The sequence below is a fragment of the Plectropomus leopardus genome, chromosome 9, assembly GCF_026936395.1.
Source record: "Plectropomus leopardus strain MGB_pleo_1.0 chromosome 9, ASM2693639v1, whole genome shotgun sequence".
Classification (NCBI taxonomy): domain Eukaryota; kingdom Metazoa; phylum Chordata; class Actinopteri; order Perciformes; family Serranidae; genus Plectropomus; species Plectropomus leopardus.
Genome location: NC_142184.1, coordinates 27,162,864 through 27,178,342, shown reverse-complemented (window position 1 = coordinate 27,178,342; position 15,479 = coordinate 27,162,864). Strand labels below are relative to the sequence as shown.

The following is a 15,479-nucleotide window of genomic DNA, read 5'->3' as shown; positions in this document are numbered from 1 at the left end:
TTTGTCTCTGTCTTATTACATTGTCGTCACAGTATAATTTCAATGAGGAAACATAAAAGGATCGTCTTGTTTCGAGATTAAATGTGAATTGACCCATTTTAAGTGAACATAATATTACTACAGGCAACTAAATATCTTATTGATAATATCATAACAAAATTAAAGGAAACGTGTGAGCTAATATCCCATAGAAATAATACAGTATTTCCACAAGAGAGATAGGTGCTACTACCACAGTGTAGCACAAGGTCATTTTAGTGTTTGCCAACTTTTTTTCTTAAGGGACCCCTTTTCTATCAGTGGGTAAACTTAAGAGCCCTGACTAAGTGACATAAAAATTTCATTCAATGCGTCAACAGCACAGTACAGAACAACTGATAAACTGTACAATTAACCCAAACGATGAACGCAATAACTCCCGGAAGTTTGTGTCAAATTAGTGATTTGGATGTATTGTAGCAGATTATTATTGCATCAGATTTCACTTGTCCTGTTATTTTTGGCTACTACTGCAGCTAAAGTGATTGGTGGATTGACTGACATTTGAAACATTTTGTGATTCTGGCCTCTAAATGTGAGGATTTTCTGCTTTTCCTTTCTTTTTTAATTATTTGATTTATTAACTGTATCTTTTTTTCTGCACTGAGCAACTTTAATTGTTAATACTTAAATTTGTTATATTTTATCTCATTGTAGGCCTAATTACATACTTTTATTTAAGTAGTCTAACAGAGTATTTTTACAGTGTGGAATTATCACTTTTAAAGGATATGAATAATTTCTCAACTACTGGCTGTGAATGTGGAGGGCTGGGGTTTTGATATACTCAGATGTTACATTTGATGAGAACTCGGTTTCCCAGAATGCCTTTGTGTTAGACGCTACGTGACTTGACGTTTTTTCACCGATTGCTGATGACGATGGCAGACAGCGCAGGTCAGTTGTGGTGTAACTGGGAGGAGGAGTGCCTGCCTTGATAAAACAATTTTCTCCGGCGACTTACTCTCGAAAGACGGAAGAACAATAAAATAAACGCAAGAAGCGAAGGTAGAATGAAAAACCTGTGAACTACACGCGAAGAGAGGCTGGTTCAGGGACGTCTCTCACATTGTTTTGAAGGCCTGTTGCTAGCTTCGGGGAATCCTCGGGCTACCCCGGTAGACACCGGGCCGAGAGAGCGCAGGGGGCCGGGACAGGAGCTCCGTGGGCTGGTTTTGTCGACCAGGTTTAACTGCCGCCGGCTGCTCTATCCTACTATCAAACAAAGACGTAACCTTTCCCGCTCCTCCGTGGCGGATATTAATAAGCATAACTCAAGACGCTGTGTGTTTGACAGTTAGCTAACATTAGCTCACCTGTGTTTACAAGCTAACTAAGCCAGATCCTCTGAAGAAGTTGGCACTTAGATGTATTTGTTTCAGTTAGGATTTACATATTTGGGTGCTACCACTTGCCTGTTAGCTGGTGGCGATTTGTAACCTTGTTCTACGCCTGTTCTCGCCGACTGAAGGTCGCCAGCCAGGCAGCTCGATCAAAAGGTCCCCTAGCTAAGGTTATCACATCTTCAAGCTTATCTGCTGCTGCCCAAAGTTTATTTGTTTGCACAGAAGGAACAGAATTTCATGAGTTGATTACCAAAGCTATCTGCAACCAGTCGAAAGACAGTATCCCGGATGAAGGCTGACAGAGAGGTGTGGATTTTGATGCTGTCAGGACTTACAGGTGTCACCTGTTCTCCTCGGCATTGTTAATCTTACACGGGGATCCAACATCTGCTGCACCAGAAGCACCTGATCTGCTGTTTCGCTCTCTTGAGCTGATTTGCTCAAGAAGGATCCTCTCCAACACAGACCACAATGAATCGTTACCTGCCGGTGGCCCGACAGCACTTCCTGGCTGCCCTTGCCAGCACCAGTGTGGTGGTAAAAAGTATAAGTGCTGTGGTGGTTCTCCTCTATCTGTTGTCATGGGCTGTTGACACTCCATACGCACTGGGGGTGACTCCAGGCTACCTCTTTCCGCCCAACTTTTGGGTGTGGACACTGGTTACCCATGGGGTGGTGGAGCAGCACGTCTGGGGTGTGGCAGCCAATGTAGGGACAGTCATGGCCTGTGGGCGCCTGTTGGAGCCTCTGTGGGGCGCCCTGGAGCTCCTGATCTTTTTCGCAGTGGTTAATGTCTCTGCAGGCCTCCTGGTAGGCCTCTCCTACCTCCTCACCTATGTTGCCACCTTTGACCTGGACTACCTGTTCGATGTCCGTGCCCATGGAGCAGCCGGGTTCCTGGGAGGTGTCCTGGTGGCGTTGAAGCAGACCATGGGGGACACTACAGTGCTCAGAGTGCCACAGGTGAGGCTAACAACTATTAAAAGTAATTTCTGCTCTGGATTGACACTTATTGGCGAGAATTATGGTCGTATGTGGTACCTGTAAATAACACCAGACCAGTGATGTGTGGGACAGAAATGTTAAACTGAGAATGTAAACAGCACTGGAAACATTACCACTAGTCCTTGAGGTGTACACTTAAACAATTCTGTGTTTCCGATCATGGCCATTACAAATGAACAATGTCCCCAACCATTTTGGCAAAATACTGAATTAACATAGGATGTCACATTGGATGTACACAGAGTCAAGATGAGAAGACGTGAGGGCAACATGTAAGATCATAGACTTGATTCACGTGCTACTTTTAACACAATTTTAACACAATTTAGGCAACTGTGTCAGTTTTAGAAGCACTGACTGCATACTGTCTGCATTTAGCTATAAAGGATGTACTGGGTTTAAAGTGTGGCTTTTAATTTAGAGATTAATGCTTTAAAACCAGGGCAAATTGGCTTTATTTCTTTCAAAAACATGAGAAGAAGACAATGAGCAACTTAGGAGGAAATTACTCAAAATTTTGTAAGAAATGAGTAAAAAGTACAAGTAGATTACCTGAAAATGATCAATAAATAAGTAATAAATAAAAATTAAAATTAAAATTTACAATGATTTTAAAAAAATAATTTAAAAAATTATGATAATTTTTAGTATGGCACTCTTACACACTTACCACCAACATATTTACATGTTTTGGGGTTGGAGAAAAGCTGGTTTATTTGTGCTTGATGGCAGTATATCCAAGGATTTCACAAAATACCCAAAACACCTTACAATGCAGCACTATATCAGTGCTGTAAATCCACATGTGGTGACACTCATCATGTTTGCTTTTTGTTTGATGTTCAGGGGTGGTGCCTGCAGTCACCTTCAAAGGCTGTAGTATGTGTTTTTGCATGAAAGCATCCAGTTATGTGTATTCCAGCCCCTGACTTACACTCTGGTTAAAAACACCTAACAGGATGTATTTTTGCATAAAAAATATTACACACCAAAGCTTTAAGAAAGACATCAAACTGATTTCTATCTATTTCAGGACTTTTGTATAGAAAACTACTATTGTGCACAGTGTGCCTTTTCAGTGGGATGACTTTTATGCTGGAGGAGGAGCATTTATTGTTTTATTTTAAAGCATTTCCTTAATATATTTATTTTGTTTTAATGGCAGTGTGTTGGGGCAATGCCTTTTAAACGTTTTATGAGCACACACATATCAGTCAGTCAAATCATTATTAAATACAATGATGATCGTGCTGTTGTTTTAAAGCCATGTAGGCCAGTGGTTTATAGGTTGTTTGCTTAGTTTGTGTTCTCTGGTTTTGGGATATGATTCTCTTTAAAATTTGGACTACAGTTGATATGTAAATTTACATTTTTAGGATTAAATCAAATGCTCTTTTGCAGAGCAGTTAACACTGAGTGTCCAGATAAAGCTTTAGTTCTTTTTTTCTGAATCAAACATTAGCTACACATTCCTAATGTGTGTGTTTTTTTGTGTTTGTAATGAGTTTGTATAAAGCTGAGTTACTCTAATCTCCCTCATTTCAACTGAACAGTTCAGAAAATGTACTCCATCAAAACACTGTTATATTTTGACTGTGGCTCCCGCCTGCCACCCTGGCATGTAACCAGCTATTGTTCAGTGTTCCAGTTTCTGAATCTCACTGACTTGAGTTAATTGTGGGAACTGGCAGCCGTGGTGGTCTATAGACCAAAACGAAAGCTGTCATTTTGCCTGATTATTTTTGCTCACAGGAACTAAAATCTGTCTTGCCCTCCTAATTCAGGTGAGACTCAAAGCAGCCCCGGCTTTGGTCCTCCTCCTCCTGGCCTTATTGCGTCTGTCCGGGCTGCTCGACAGTACTGCCCCCCTGGCGGCTTACAGCTATGGCGCCCTGTCCGGCTGGGTCTACTTGCGCTTCTACCAGAGGCACAGCCGGGGCCGCGGGGACATGTCGGACCACTTTGCCTTCGCTAGCTTCTTCCCTGAGGCGCTTCAGCCGGCCGTGGGGCTGCTGGCGGGGCTGGTCCATGCTGCCCTGGTGAAGATGAAGGTGTGCAGAAAAATGGTGAAGAGATACGACGTGGGGGCACCCTCCTCCATTACTATCAGCCTGCCAGGGACAGACCCACAAGATGCAGAGAGGAGGAGGTGAGTCAGAGCAACAAAGAGGTAAAAAATTACACTTGCATGCTTTTAAAGTGATCTCCTGCAAAGGTCGATCTGATATATTTATTATTAAATTTATTAAATTATTATAATTATAGTTAATAAATGTGTGATACTTGACTGGCTAATTTGAGTGTAGTGTGTTTGAGTTTCCTTTGCGACCCCTAACATTTATTTTTTTTAATTTAATTTAATTTGACGGTTCAGTGTAATTTGTAAATTCATTGCTCACTCCATGTGCTGAGTTTGTAATACAGAATATTTACAGTTTTAGTAAAAAGTAATAGCTCAGTTTATTTATTGAGCGTTACCACAAAACGTTGTTTAGGTCCATTTAGTCGCTGACTGTTTCTGAGGATTTCTGTGATATCACATAGTTTTCAGCACCAACATATTGTTAAATTATATAAAACCATTGTCTTTAGCAACATATAGAATAAAATATACATGACACACACATAAAATGACTCCAGCTGGAGATGAGGAACACAAACAGTGCTGTTTTTAGTTTTATTTACTCAGGGAAGGTTTGCTGAGCCTCTGTGCTCCTTCTCAGCCGTCGTCCTCAAACAGTGCATACATGATCGTCATGTCTTAGCTCTGCGGCACACACTCACTCGCTAACACTTTCAAGCTGTCAGGTTTGTTTTTTCTCCTGTTCTGTTGTCTGGCCAACACACTTCCAAGCTGTCATACAGATTCAGTTACATACAGATTTCATTGCTGTCTCTCTCACACACACACCCACACATGTGCTTTCATAATTGTTCAGGGGTAATTTTATACATTTTAATATCTCAGTGGGAAGAAATAGTTTGTGGAGCCCCAGTAGCCGAATTGTTAAGTTATGTATCACATAACCACCAGTTATGTATCACATAACGTCCTCGGTTTGGCTCCAGGCTGGAGGACTTTTGTCACATGTCATATCTGTCTCTCTGAGCTCTTTTACACCTGGTATTAAAATTTGTTTTGGTGATCTGAATGCAAGTAGACCTCCGTGACACATCGCTTTGCACGTCTGTGTCTATTATGCATTTCCAGCTGACGAACTCTGACCACCAGAGTTCAACATTAATGTTTTTTTGGGGGGGAGGTAAGGGCAAGTGGATCAGAAATATACTTACTCATAGGCTATTTTTACATGCCCCTGCACAAATTGTTTCATTTCTCAGTGATGATTAAAAATGAATAAAGGTTAATTGTCATGTCTAATCTTTATTGAAGTAAATGAATTCAGAACAAGGACAGTGTGTCATAAATGCAAAAAACAAACATCTTTGCATATTGAAATGAAGTGATAATCCTCCCTCCTTCTCCCCAGAGATGGATTTGTTCCACACTTGTCAGGCATCTTCTAACACTGCACTCCTAACTCCTGTTTACAGGATAATTGAAATGCTCTCTTACACTTTGGCTCATAAACTTTGTCCCTTAACCCACCGTCACTTTCTGCTGAGTGCCTGATTGGCTCTACGCATATGCAACTCTGAACAGAAATGATAAGGAAGTGAGGTGGTTTACTCCTTTGCAGCTTCCATCTTCAGCTCTCGAAAAAGGTATTTGTGAGATGTACTAGCCCAACCTGGCATTTTATTTGCCTCGGGTAATGTCCACCATTATTACATCCACCCTCTCATTAGCATACTCACTAATCATGTCAGCCGTTGTGTCTGTACAGCTGGAGATATGCTGTCAGCAGAATTCAACACGTGTCCTTCCATAGGACAATGATGGACTGTCACACAGCACTTTGTCCAACTCCTCATTAGATGGGCAAGTTATAGAGCGTTGCAGTGTAATCACCAAAACAACCACCATATCCTGCACTGGTGACGTAGTCCTTGTCGGAGACATATCAGGACGTATTAGCGTTAAAACTACAAAAGATAAGCGCTCAAATGCATCAGATCACAATGCGTCTCTCTGGTTGTTTCCGAGTGTTTGCACTGGTGATTGGATCACCTAAGATGCATGTTAAACATGTTCTGTGTTCCTGCCTGACTGAGTAAAGCAAAAAAAAAATCTTTAAAAAGATATAATTGGAGCCGTTTAAAGAACATTAAAATATTTTCCAGCTTATCCAGGTTAGATTTGTTGAACACTCACACACAGCTGCATATGTTCAGCAACTTCCCAGTTAATAAATGTTGTGACATCAAACACGAATTGCTGCATTTTGAGCCTGAAACTGGTCGAGCCTCATTAGCCTGCATTACCACTTCTCCTCCGGGTTAATGTTTCCTTCCTCCTGTGTGACACACTTTAAATATGGCTGCCACATGAATGAAGCTGAGGCCTCTGTAAATGTTTGATTGTGATTAGCTGGTGATTCAGAGCTTGGCCATCTGCTAAATAGGAAATTAACCTTATGGTGCTGATTTAAAAAGTAATTGGTACTTCTCCAGGATAAGTGGAGAGATTTAATCAACAATGGAAGGCTTTCATTCCAAAAATGACACAAGCCATTTGATAAATTGCCTATTCTTCCTCTGCTCGCCGATTACAGGACCCTATCAGCAAAAAGTGTGTTATTTCCTTTGGTAGTTTTTTACTACTTTTACTACCAGCTAATTAGTATGATATTATTGTGCGTTCCCACATTTAACAATTTGTTCTAATTGTGTGGAACACTTAACAAGGCAGGCAATAAGTATTGTGTGTGTGTGTGTGTGTGTGTGTGTGTGTGTGTGTGTGTGTGTGTGTGTGTGTGTGTGTGTGTGTGTGTGTGAGAGAGAGAGAAGGGGGGCTGCAGCATCCTTACCTCAGTGATTAGATTAGACTTTCGTTAAACATTTTCATCGTCAGCGACTATGATGCCACAGATGTAAATAAGATTGTTTGGAGGAAAATAAATGTTTTACTTGTTTTTCTGATTGAGAGATAAGAAACAGAACATCAACATTAAAATCAGGAATTTCTCTGCTATCTTTCAACTGGTTTCACAGCTATTCTAGTGCTATCTATTGTGCTTGTCATCAGGGCCAGGTGACCTTAAAGGAACAGTCCATCCCAAAATCAAAAATACATATAATCCAAGTGCCCTTAATAAATGTGGATTGATTTGGTGTGAGTTGTTTTTTTGCTCAAGGAAGCAAAAAGTACATTTAAAAAAAAACTCAACAGCGATGTCTCTTTCCAGAAATCATGACCTGATTGCTCAAGATAATCCACAGACCTTGTTGTGAGCAGTTACATATCCATATATCATACATCCAACCATATCACCGTGGAGGAAGGAAGGAAGCGTGCATCTACTCTTGGATGAGAGGCTCATTTTTGTGACAGCCTGAGAAACATTAATGGCATCCTCCTTGACTGAGCTAGCTCCATGTTGCTAGATGAGCTAGCAGTGGATGCACCACAAGCTCTATCTACTTCCATTATATATATATTTTTTAAAAAATAGATATATCTATGGCCCGTATCTCCAACACTTGACAGCTCACATCAAAACAATCTGGAAGTGGCACTTCAGGTGAGAGGGAAAATGTGTGTGTGGACTGTCACTTTAGCCAAGACCCCCAAACTGCTCCAATAGTGCTGCACTTTGTTTACCTCGTGCTCTGCATGTGTAGGGACTTTATGTTTGTTGAACAGAAACAGGTGAAGGATTGTTTGCTGCACTTGTCTTGACAGCAAAGTTCTCTTGTGTTTTGTTCTATATGGATCCCTTTTACAGCACTTGTTTCATACTGTTATTTAAGCAATTTTTATTGATATTTATACCATTATCGAGACCAGATCCAAGTCCTTATCTATACTGTTATCGATACTTTTCTATTATTTGGTGGAAAGACAAGGCAAAAATATGTTTTTAACAGATCTGGTTTTACTGTCGTTTTCAGTTATGTTTTCAGTGATGAGGAAATAAATTATTGTATTTCAATTTAGATATTTACTTTGAAAAATCTTGCCATCAGAAGTTTTAATTATGTATTATAAGATGATTAGAGCTCATGATGGGGCATTAAACAGGTTGTAATTTCATCTCTTAATATCCATTTTATGGTGCTGGAAAAACAAATTTCTCACACAAACAACTGCATGATACAAGTTTCTCGCCAAAAACTAAAGTTTCTTTTTTATGTTACATTTGAACACATCATGATGATGTTTTTATTTACCTTTGCCTTATTTTACTGAGCTGACCTTGAACACGCCACAGTTAAACATTATGCAGTTTATTTAGCTAACTAGATCTTATTCTGCCAATTTCAACTCAGGACTTGCTACAAAGTTTGGGTGTGCTCACCTCTGCTGCTTTGAGTGGATGATGATGAAGACTATGCCGGCTGTGCAGCAACAGCTGACTGATTTGAGGGAAATTTTTTAACCCAAAGACGATGGAAGGTACTGCGTTTCGGTTTAATTTGATGTACGATCAAACCAGGACCAGTGATTGGATTTAATAACTCAACAGGAAATGTACTATGACATTACAGGACCTACAGGACTCGATAGCAGTATTGATAAGCCCGAACTATTGATTTTCAAGTTCTGAAAAATGCGGAACCAGATCCTCAATAGAACCGTGTTTCGATCCCCATCCCTACACAGTGATGCTTTGAAGGCATTAGATTACATAAAAATGGCAGCACTAAAACAATCACAAACAGGCCTTGCTTGTTCATTAATCTGGGATTAATGAAGAATATCTCTCTTTCCCTCCAGACAACTGGCCCTGAAGGCTCTCAACGAGCGTCTAAAGCGCGTGGAGGACCAGTCTGCATGGCCCAGCATGGACGACGAGGAAGACGACGAAGAGGATGAGGTCAGAACCGATACACAGCCGCTCCTCCCAGGTGGGCGCGACCCCTCCACCTCCACGCCGAGACCAGCAGGGGGACCCGTCGGCGGCTCCCTCTCCTCCACATCATCATCACAGAGTGGCGGAGGGCCATCAACAGGCGGTGCGCAACACCCAGAGTCCAGCATTATCAGCTTTGAGGACGCACCCTCTAGATCGTAACAAATAGAACACGTGTAAAGATTTGCACGCTCTGTTCGGTGTCACTGGCAGGTATACTAGTGTATTCAGCGTCCCTGACTAGTATACGAATATGTTCAGTGACAGTGAGTAGGTATACACTCGATATCACACACGCCAATACACACAACACCTGTTCATACACACGACCGTGCACTCACAAACACACTGTCAATGTCATCATGAGGCCCAGTTGGGGTGTTAACTGTACAGTGCTTTCAGTTCAGACATGTTGGTTGTAAATGCTCAGTGTAGTTGGGCAAACTGGACACTTAATTCTTCTCTTCCTTCCTGCATACGACCGAAATTGCAGACTAGAAATTCTGTCTTTTGCGGACTTGACCCCAACTCACAGAGCTCGGTCCACTGCTTCATGTGTCTCTTTCTCTTGCTTTCTGAATAAATAACAAAATGGGTGTACAATATTCTTTTTTAAGTCTTTTTGGAGCAGCCGTAGTTGTTCTCAGATCGCCTGCCACGAGAAAGTTGTCAGTGACAGAGACTCGTGCAGAATTCCTGAAGAAAGGCCGCCTGCGCGCAGCGGTTTGAGAAGCGCTAAAAAATGGTTACAAGTGACTTTAGCTTTTGGTTCACTGGTTCTAGATATGCCAGTGCGTAACGGAGGAGGTATGAAAAGCAAGTCCTCAGAGGTGCAGAACCGGAGGAAAGAAGCTGCTGCAGGTTTGTCCTGCTGATGAACTATGATACAAAACTACAAGATCTGAAGAGGTGCCAGGTGGAAAAAAAAATTCCGGACCAGGTTCATTTGCCACCTGGTGTCTTTCTGGAACAACAGGCAGAGAAATGGACCGCGTACCCATTTTTTTAAAAATCCCCAATTTGTCGTTCAATGGAGAACAATACTGTTGTTCACTTTTCTTCTTTTTCTGGGTCTGTTCATGACTAAACAAAATCAAACACCTTTTTTTTCTGTGCACTAAAAAGTCAAGTTAATGGTGATTATGATTCTGGTTTTATGAGTTATGGGTTTTTATTTTTTAGGTTTTAGGTTGGGATGCAGAGAAGTGGTCACACATATGGCATTGTAACAAATGCAACCAAGTGCAGGAGAACAGACAGAGGTGTGATGGTTATGCACAGACTGTGCAGGTATTTTAAAGCTTGCATATTCAGAGTTAGTATCCATGCTGTGTGTCAAACTCTGCTCTGATTGTTTTGTGTTCCAGACTCATAAGAATAAATGACTCCACAGTTAAAGGACGACTGCACTGATCAGTAATCGGCCCGGCCAGGGTTTTTCATTCACATCCTTTGCTCTTGTAACATCTTTTATTTCTAAACTCACAATGCCACGCAGGGCCAATGGTGAAAACATTTCTAGGGAGGTTGACGGGCAGCTAAATTGTTTCATATAAAATGCTTCATAAATTCGATGCAGACCAAAAGGTCAGTGATTCATTCATTTTGTAGACAGCCATCACTGTAGATGTCGCAGTCCATTATGGTCACGATCAAATCACTGAATCCCTCATTTCCCAGCTGTCCTTGCTGATTAACGTCAGTTGCATCCAATAAATTATTTCAGATGTTGCAATCACAGTGATGACAAACTGATCACAAGGTTGAAAATGTTTCCAAATTAAAAGAGAATTTCCAAATGGTGAAGAAGGTGAACCATGCATTTGTGCTGCTGCGCATATTAAACAAGGAGCATGAAGTACAAAACATGTTCACCTCCTCCCTCAGAGGTCTCTTCAATCTGCGAGTCTTCCTGGGACAACATGCCAAATACATTCAGTTGCACGTTGTTTGTGGTCTCACAGTTTAGGTTTAAGGTTTGTTTGCCCAAAAATAAAGCAGCAAAAGTTTAACAATTAAAAGAGAAAAGCATCTGAGGTTTTGAAAAACCCCCAAGGGGCTTTTAAGGAATCTCACCTGTGTATTTGTAGCGAGCCTACACTTCAGTTTCCCAAATCATCTGGGAAACTTAAAAAGCTGATTGATGATTGCTGCTGAAAAACAAAGTAGACCACCGCACACTGAATGACTTTTCTGTGATTTATTCAGAGCGAGCAATGCATGCGAAACACGTCGCTCACTTTGAATAAATCACAGTAAAGTTTTGCTCATTAATGACTGCTGCTGTTAGGTTTTGATGTTACAGATTACTTCAGCAGGTTCTTTCAGACACTTTGCATATGTGTTCGTGTTTAATTCAAACATGAAGTAGTTTTGTTTCTCACATTTAATCATCTGACATTTGTTTTGTAAAGGGTAATCTCGCAGTGGCCTCACTGATCATTTTATTTGTCACTGGCTGAGTTAGCATACATCAAATTAAAATCTAATCAAATGAAACAGGAGAGATGGAGGGTTATTTATGACCAACCCAATCGCCAAAATAAATGTTGTGATTGCATATTTCTGCAAACCACTGATAAATAACATTTGTGTGTTATGATGTTGTGGATATGTTGACTTTACATTTCAACAAAGCTGCAGTTAGTGTGTGGTTATGTTAAGACACAAAACCACTGGGTTATGTTTGGGAAAATATCATGTTGTGCCTAAGATACCTGGTTTCGGTGGTACAATCCTGGCTGGAAATGCTGCCAATGTCTTGATTAAAAAAACATTTTTGTTGTTTGCTGGTCTCAAACATTAGGCAGCAGCTTGGCAGCTGTCCACCTCGGAGTCACGCCATCCACCATCCCCCCCGATGACAAAGTCAGCTCATTAACATGTAATCTGAACTATGTCACATTGGAAACGTTAAATTATAAGTATAAAATGTACAGATGTAATGGTTTGCAAAAAAATGTCCAGTGCAACATTGTCTTCTGGCGACTGTGCTGTTACGCCATCTATTGCTCTCTATCGCTAACCAGTAGAAGAAATCTCCTCCTCTTGTATCCACCATTCACCCAGAGGTAGTGGCATGTGACTTTTCAGTGTTATTTTTGGAATTGGATATGCCCAAATCTGAGCACCCAGCAAAGGATGTCTACACTTCATCTACAACTTTGATTTTATACCCCAGAAATGCTACACAAAAGTTTTGTTCATAGAAGCTGGAAATGGTGGACTTTGTTGAATGGAAAGAAAGAGGAAAGTGCAGTTATGTAAGTCTGATTCCTGATCAGCTTGCAGTTTTCTCTGAGAGACTCTGTAAACCTTCAGCCCACAGATTCAGGCTCAGAGTCCGGAGTTGAACTTGGCTGACACATTTGATAGTGCAGTTTTGAGGAAGAACATCACAAGACTTGCTTTTTGACAAATGGTGCCGTATGGCCTGATCTATAAAGCTGTGGCATAAGTTATAATGTCACCAGTTTTGAAAATATGCTCCTGGAAATACTTTAGCCTGCCTGATAAATTGGAATAAAAAGGTCACATTCAAACAAACAATTTCTGTTATCTTGTCCCTCTAGATTTTCAAACCATGCTCATGTTTTAAACTGACAGTATGTCCCATATTATGAAGTATAGCAGATCCTGGTTAAATATACAGAGTTTGAGTTTGGACTCTTGAGTCCAAACAATGAGAAACCGCTGTTTTTCACCTGATGGGAAGGTGTTATGTATGGGAAGTGATAAGCCATATTAGAGTGATGAAATTCTGTGTGTGTTCTGTCCTGTGTGTCTTCTCGTTCCTTCTGCTCATTTCACTGTGCTCTTATTTTGGCAATGTTTACGTTGGATGAAAATATAATATAGCTAAAGATAAATGAACGGTGGTATTTACATTGCTGACTGGACAGGAATGAGAGGCTGTGTCTGTCGGATGAGCTAAGTCAAATCCAGCTATACTATGCTGAAAAGTTGAGCCAAATATCTGAAATCTCATCATTCTGCCATCAGAGTTATTCACAGTCGCAATGAGGGGAAAGCATCTAAGCAAACCAGTACGCTAATCACAGATGATAACAACGCAGCCACAGTTTTAATGGTGTCATTCTCATTCCGACTTTATCTGCATGTTGCTCTGGAGACAGCATGGCATCTTTTTTTAGCGTTCAGTCACGGATGTCCCAGGATATCTGTGAAGTTGTATAGTCTGGTGGCGTTGTGTAATTTCATCTGTGAGAAGGTGTAGCAATGTCGTAGTTGGCAGTCTGAGGTTTCAGATTGAGGCCTGGCCACTCTTACTATCAGCCAAAACCTCCACTCTCCATCCCTGTTTCCTTTTGTTTTTTTACTGCATCTACATTTGTTTGGCTGTACACATCCTCAAAGAGAAGAAAGCAATGCAATTATGTAATGTCTGTTTGAATAATGCCAATGTACAGCTGGTGTTGACAAACTAGGAGAGCCACAGGCGAGGATAATGAGTGCTGTCACTGGGTTCGTCAGTGGCCAAACTCTTGAGGTCAATGAACAAGCACTTCATTGCTAGAATTGCAATGCTGAAGTGTTTTGTTCTGTATGCCAGTATCTTGTCATATATATACGGATATATATTATACAGAAGCACACTGCATGCTCTTAAACAAAAAATCTTTTTTCTGAATTTTGGAAAATGTTTTCATGGGTAAAAAAAAAAAAAATCTGCTCTTTTTCTCCAATTTAACAATATTTTATCTCACAGTTCTAAGAAAGGATTTCAAAGGGGAAACAAAAATGAATGAGATGATCTCATATATTCTCATATATTATTTTAGATTTCTTTGAAAAGTTTTCAAAGAAACTCTGTTCTTGTTTTTTAGTTGATGAGATAATATCCTCATAAATTCTTGTTTTTCTGAATTAAGATTGTAATCTCGTTGACTTTCCTAGGAGATAATGATCTTGTTAATTCAGAAAAACAAGAGCGGATTTTTTTTTCCATGTGAACTTTTAGCAGAAGATAATCTCATTCATTTAAAAAAAAGAGCATTTTTTTCTTAAGCCACTGTCTCAGTTTTACCCATAATTAGATTTTCCCTGGTTAGTTTCATGTCAAAGTGGTCGATTGATTCTCCTGCCAAATTTTATGTAATCCAGAATTCTAATTTAACCAGCTAAATTAAGTCTTTGATCATTTAAAAGTCAATTTTTTAAAGTTGTTCATTTGCCAGTCTTCATTTGCAGATACAGATCGATTACCAGGAATTATTGGAGTGCTTCATCAAGTTAAAATTGGTAACATGACTTCAACAGCATGACTTCAAATCAGTACTCATTTGGATACAGTTTGATCATGAGTTGTACGGTTTATTTGTGTATTCTAGTTGCTTGACTTGACAGGCAGGAATGAAATACCTGAAAATCTAAATGTTTGGTAAAAAAAAAAAAAAAGGTGACTTTGGGTTAACACCTGTCTCCAGGCTTTGTGGATGAAAGTGGTTTTCCTGCTCTAAACTGAAGCTGTTTTTTGTTGTTTTTTTTTTTTATATCCTGTTGGCAAAGGTGGTCTTTCATGGCAATGTTTTCCTTTTCTTTAAATAGTTTTCCCTACTTTCATTTTCTGTCCCTACTTCTGCACCAACAGATCTTGTTCATACTAATGGCAGTCTCTCTCTCTCTCTCTGCACTGTGGCTGTTGCACAGACTTTTCTGTTTTAGTTTTCAGATATATTTCTTTATCTCTGTATGAAATAAAATACGATTGTATGAAATTAAAACGAGTCTTTCAGTCTTTGCTGCATTGCTGTTGTGATAATTGCTGTCTTGCCGCTTCTGTTAAGTGGATAGATTTAAACACATTTCCCTGGTATTTTGAATTAGGACAGGTATTACACAATGAATTAGTCTCTATAGAGAGTGCCCTTTTAACCATATGCTCTTAAACTATATGGCATACAATATGTTGCACTGGAGACTGCTGTAGTATTATGGAATGACACCAAATAATTACAGGGGCTGGAAAGAGTACTGGAGTCAAAGTTCATTTTAATGTAAAAAAAATATATAAAATAACCTATCACTACTCTGACTATAAATGCAGTAACATACCAATATGCCAGGCTTTAAGTTGTGTTCTGTCTGATCC

General features: G+C 40.1%; 1 protein-coding gene across 1 annotated transcript; it reads left to right on the top strand.

The window, feature by feature from the left end:
• The first annotated feature begins 902 nt into the window (after positions 1-902).
• Positions 903-15,111, top strand: tmem115 (transmembrane protein 115). The gene is made up of 3 exons (XM_042491431.2): positions 903-2,348; positions 4,175-4,539; positions 9,232-15,111. Exons 1-3 carry the CDS (start codon positions 1,857-1,859, stop codon positions 9,527-9,529), a joined length of 1,155 nt encoding a protein of 384 aa, XP_042347365.2. The 5' UTR covers positions 903-1,856; the 3' UTR covers positions 9,530-15,111.
• Positions 15,112-15,479: the final 368 nt, after the last annotated feature.

Excerpts from the sequence above, each read along its gene's own strand:
- tmem115 (XM_042491431.2), top strand. The coding sequence starts at position 1,857 with ATGAATCGTTACCTGCCGGTGGCCCGACAGCACTTCCTGGCTGCCCTT. Across the intron at positions 2,349-4,174 it reads CAGTGCTCAGAGTGCCACAG|GTGAGACTCAAAGCAGCCCC; the intron begins GTGAGGCTAACA and ends CTCCTAATTCAG. Across the intron at positions 4,540-9,231 it reads CAAGATGCAGAGAGGAGGAG|ACAACTGGCCCTGAAGGCTC; the intron begins GTGAGTCAGAGC and ends CTTTCCCTCCAG.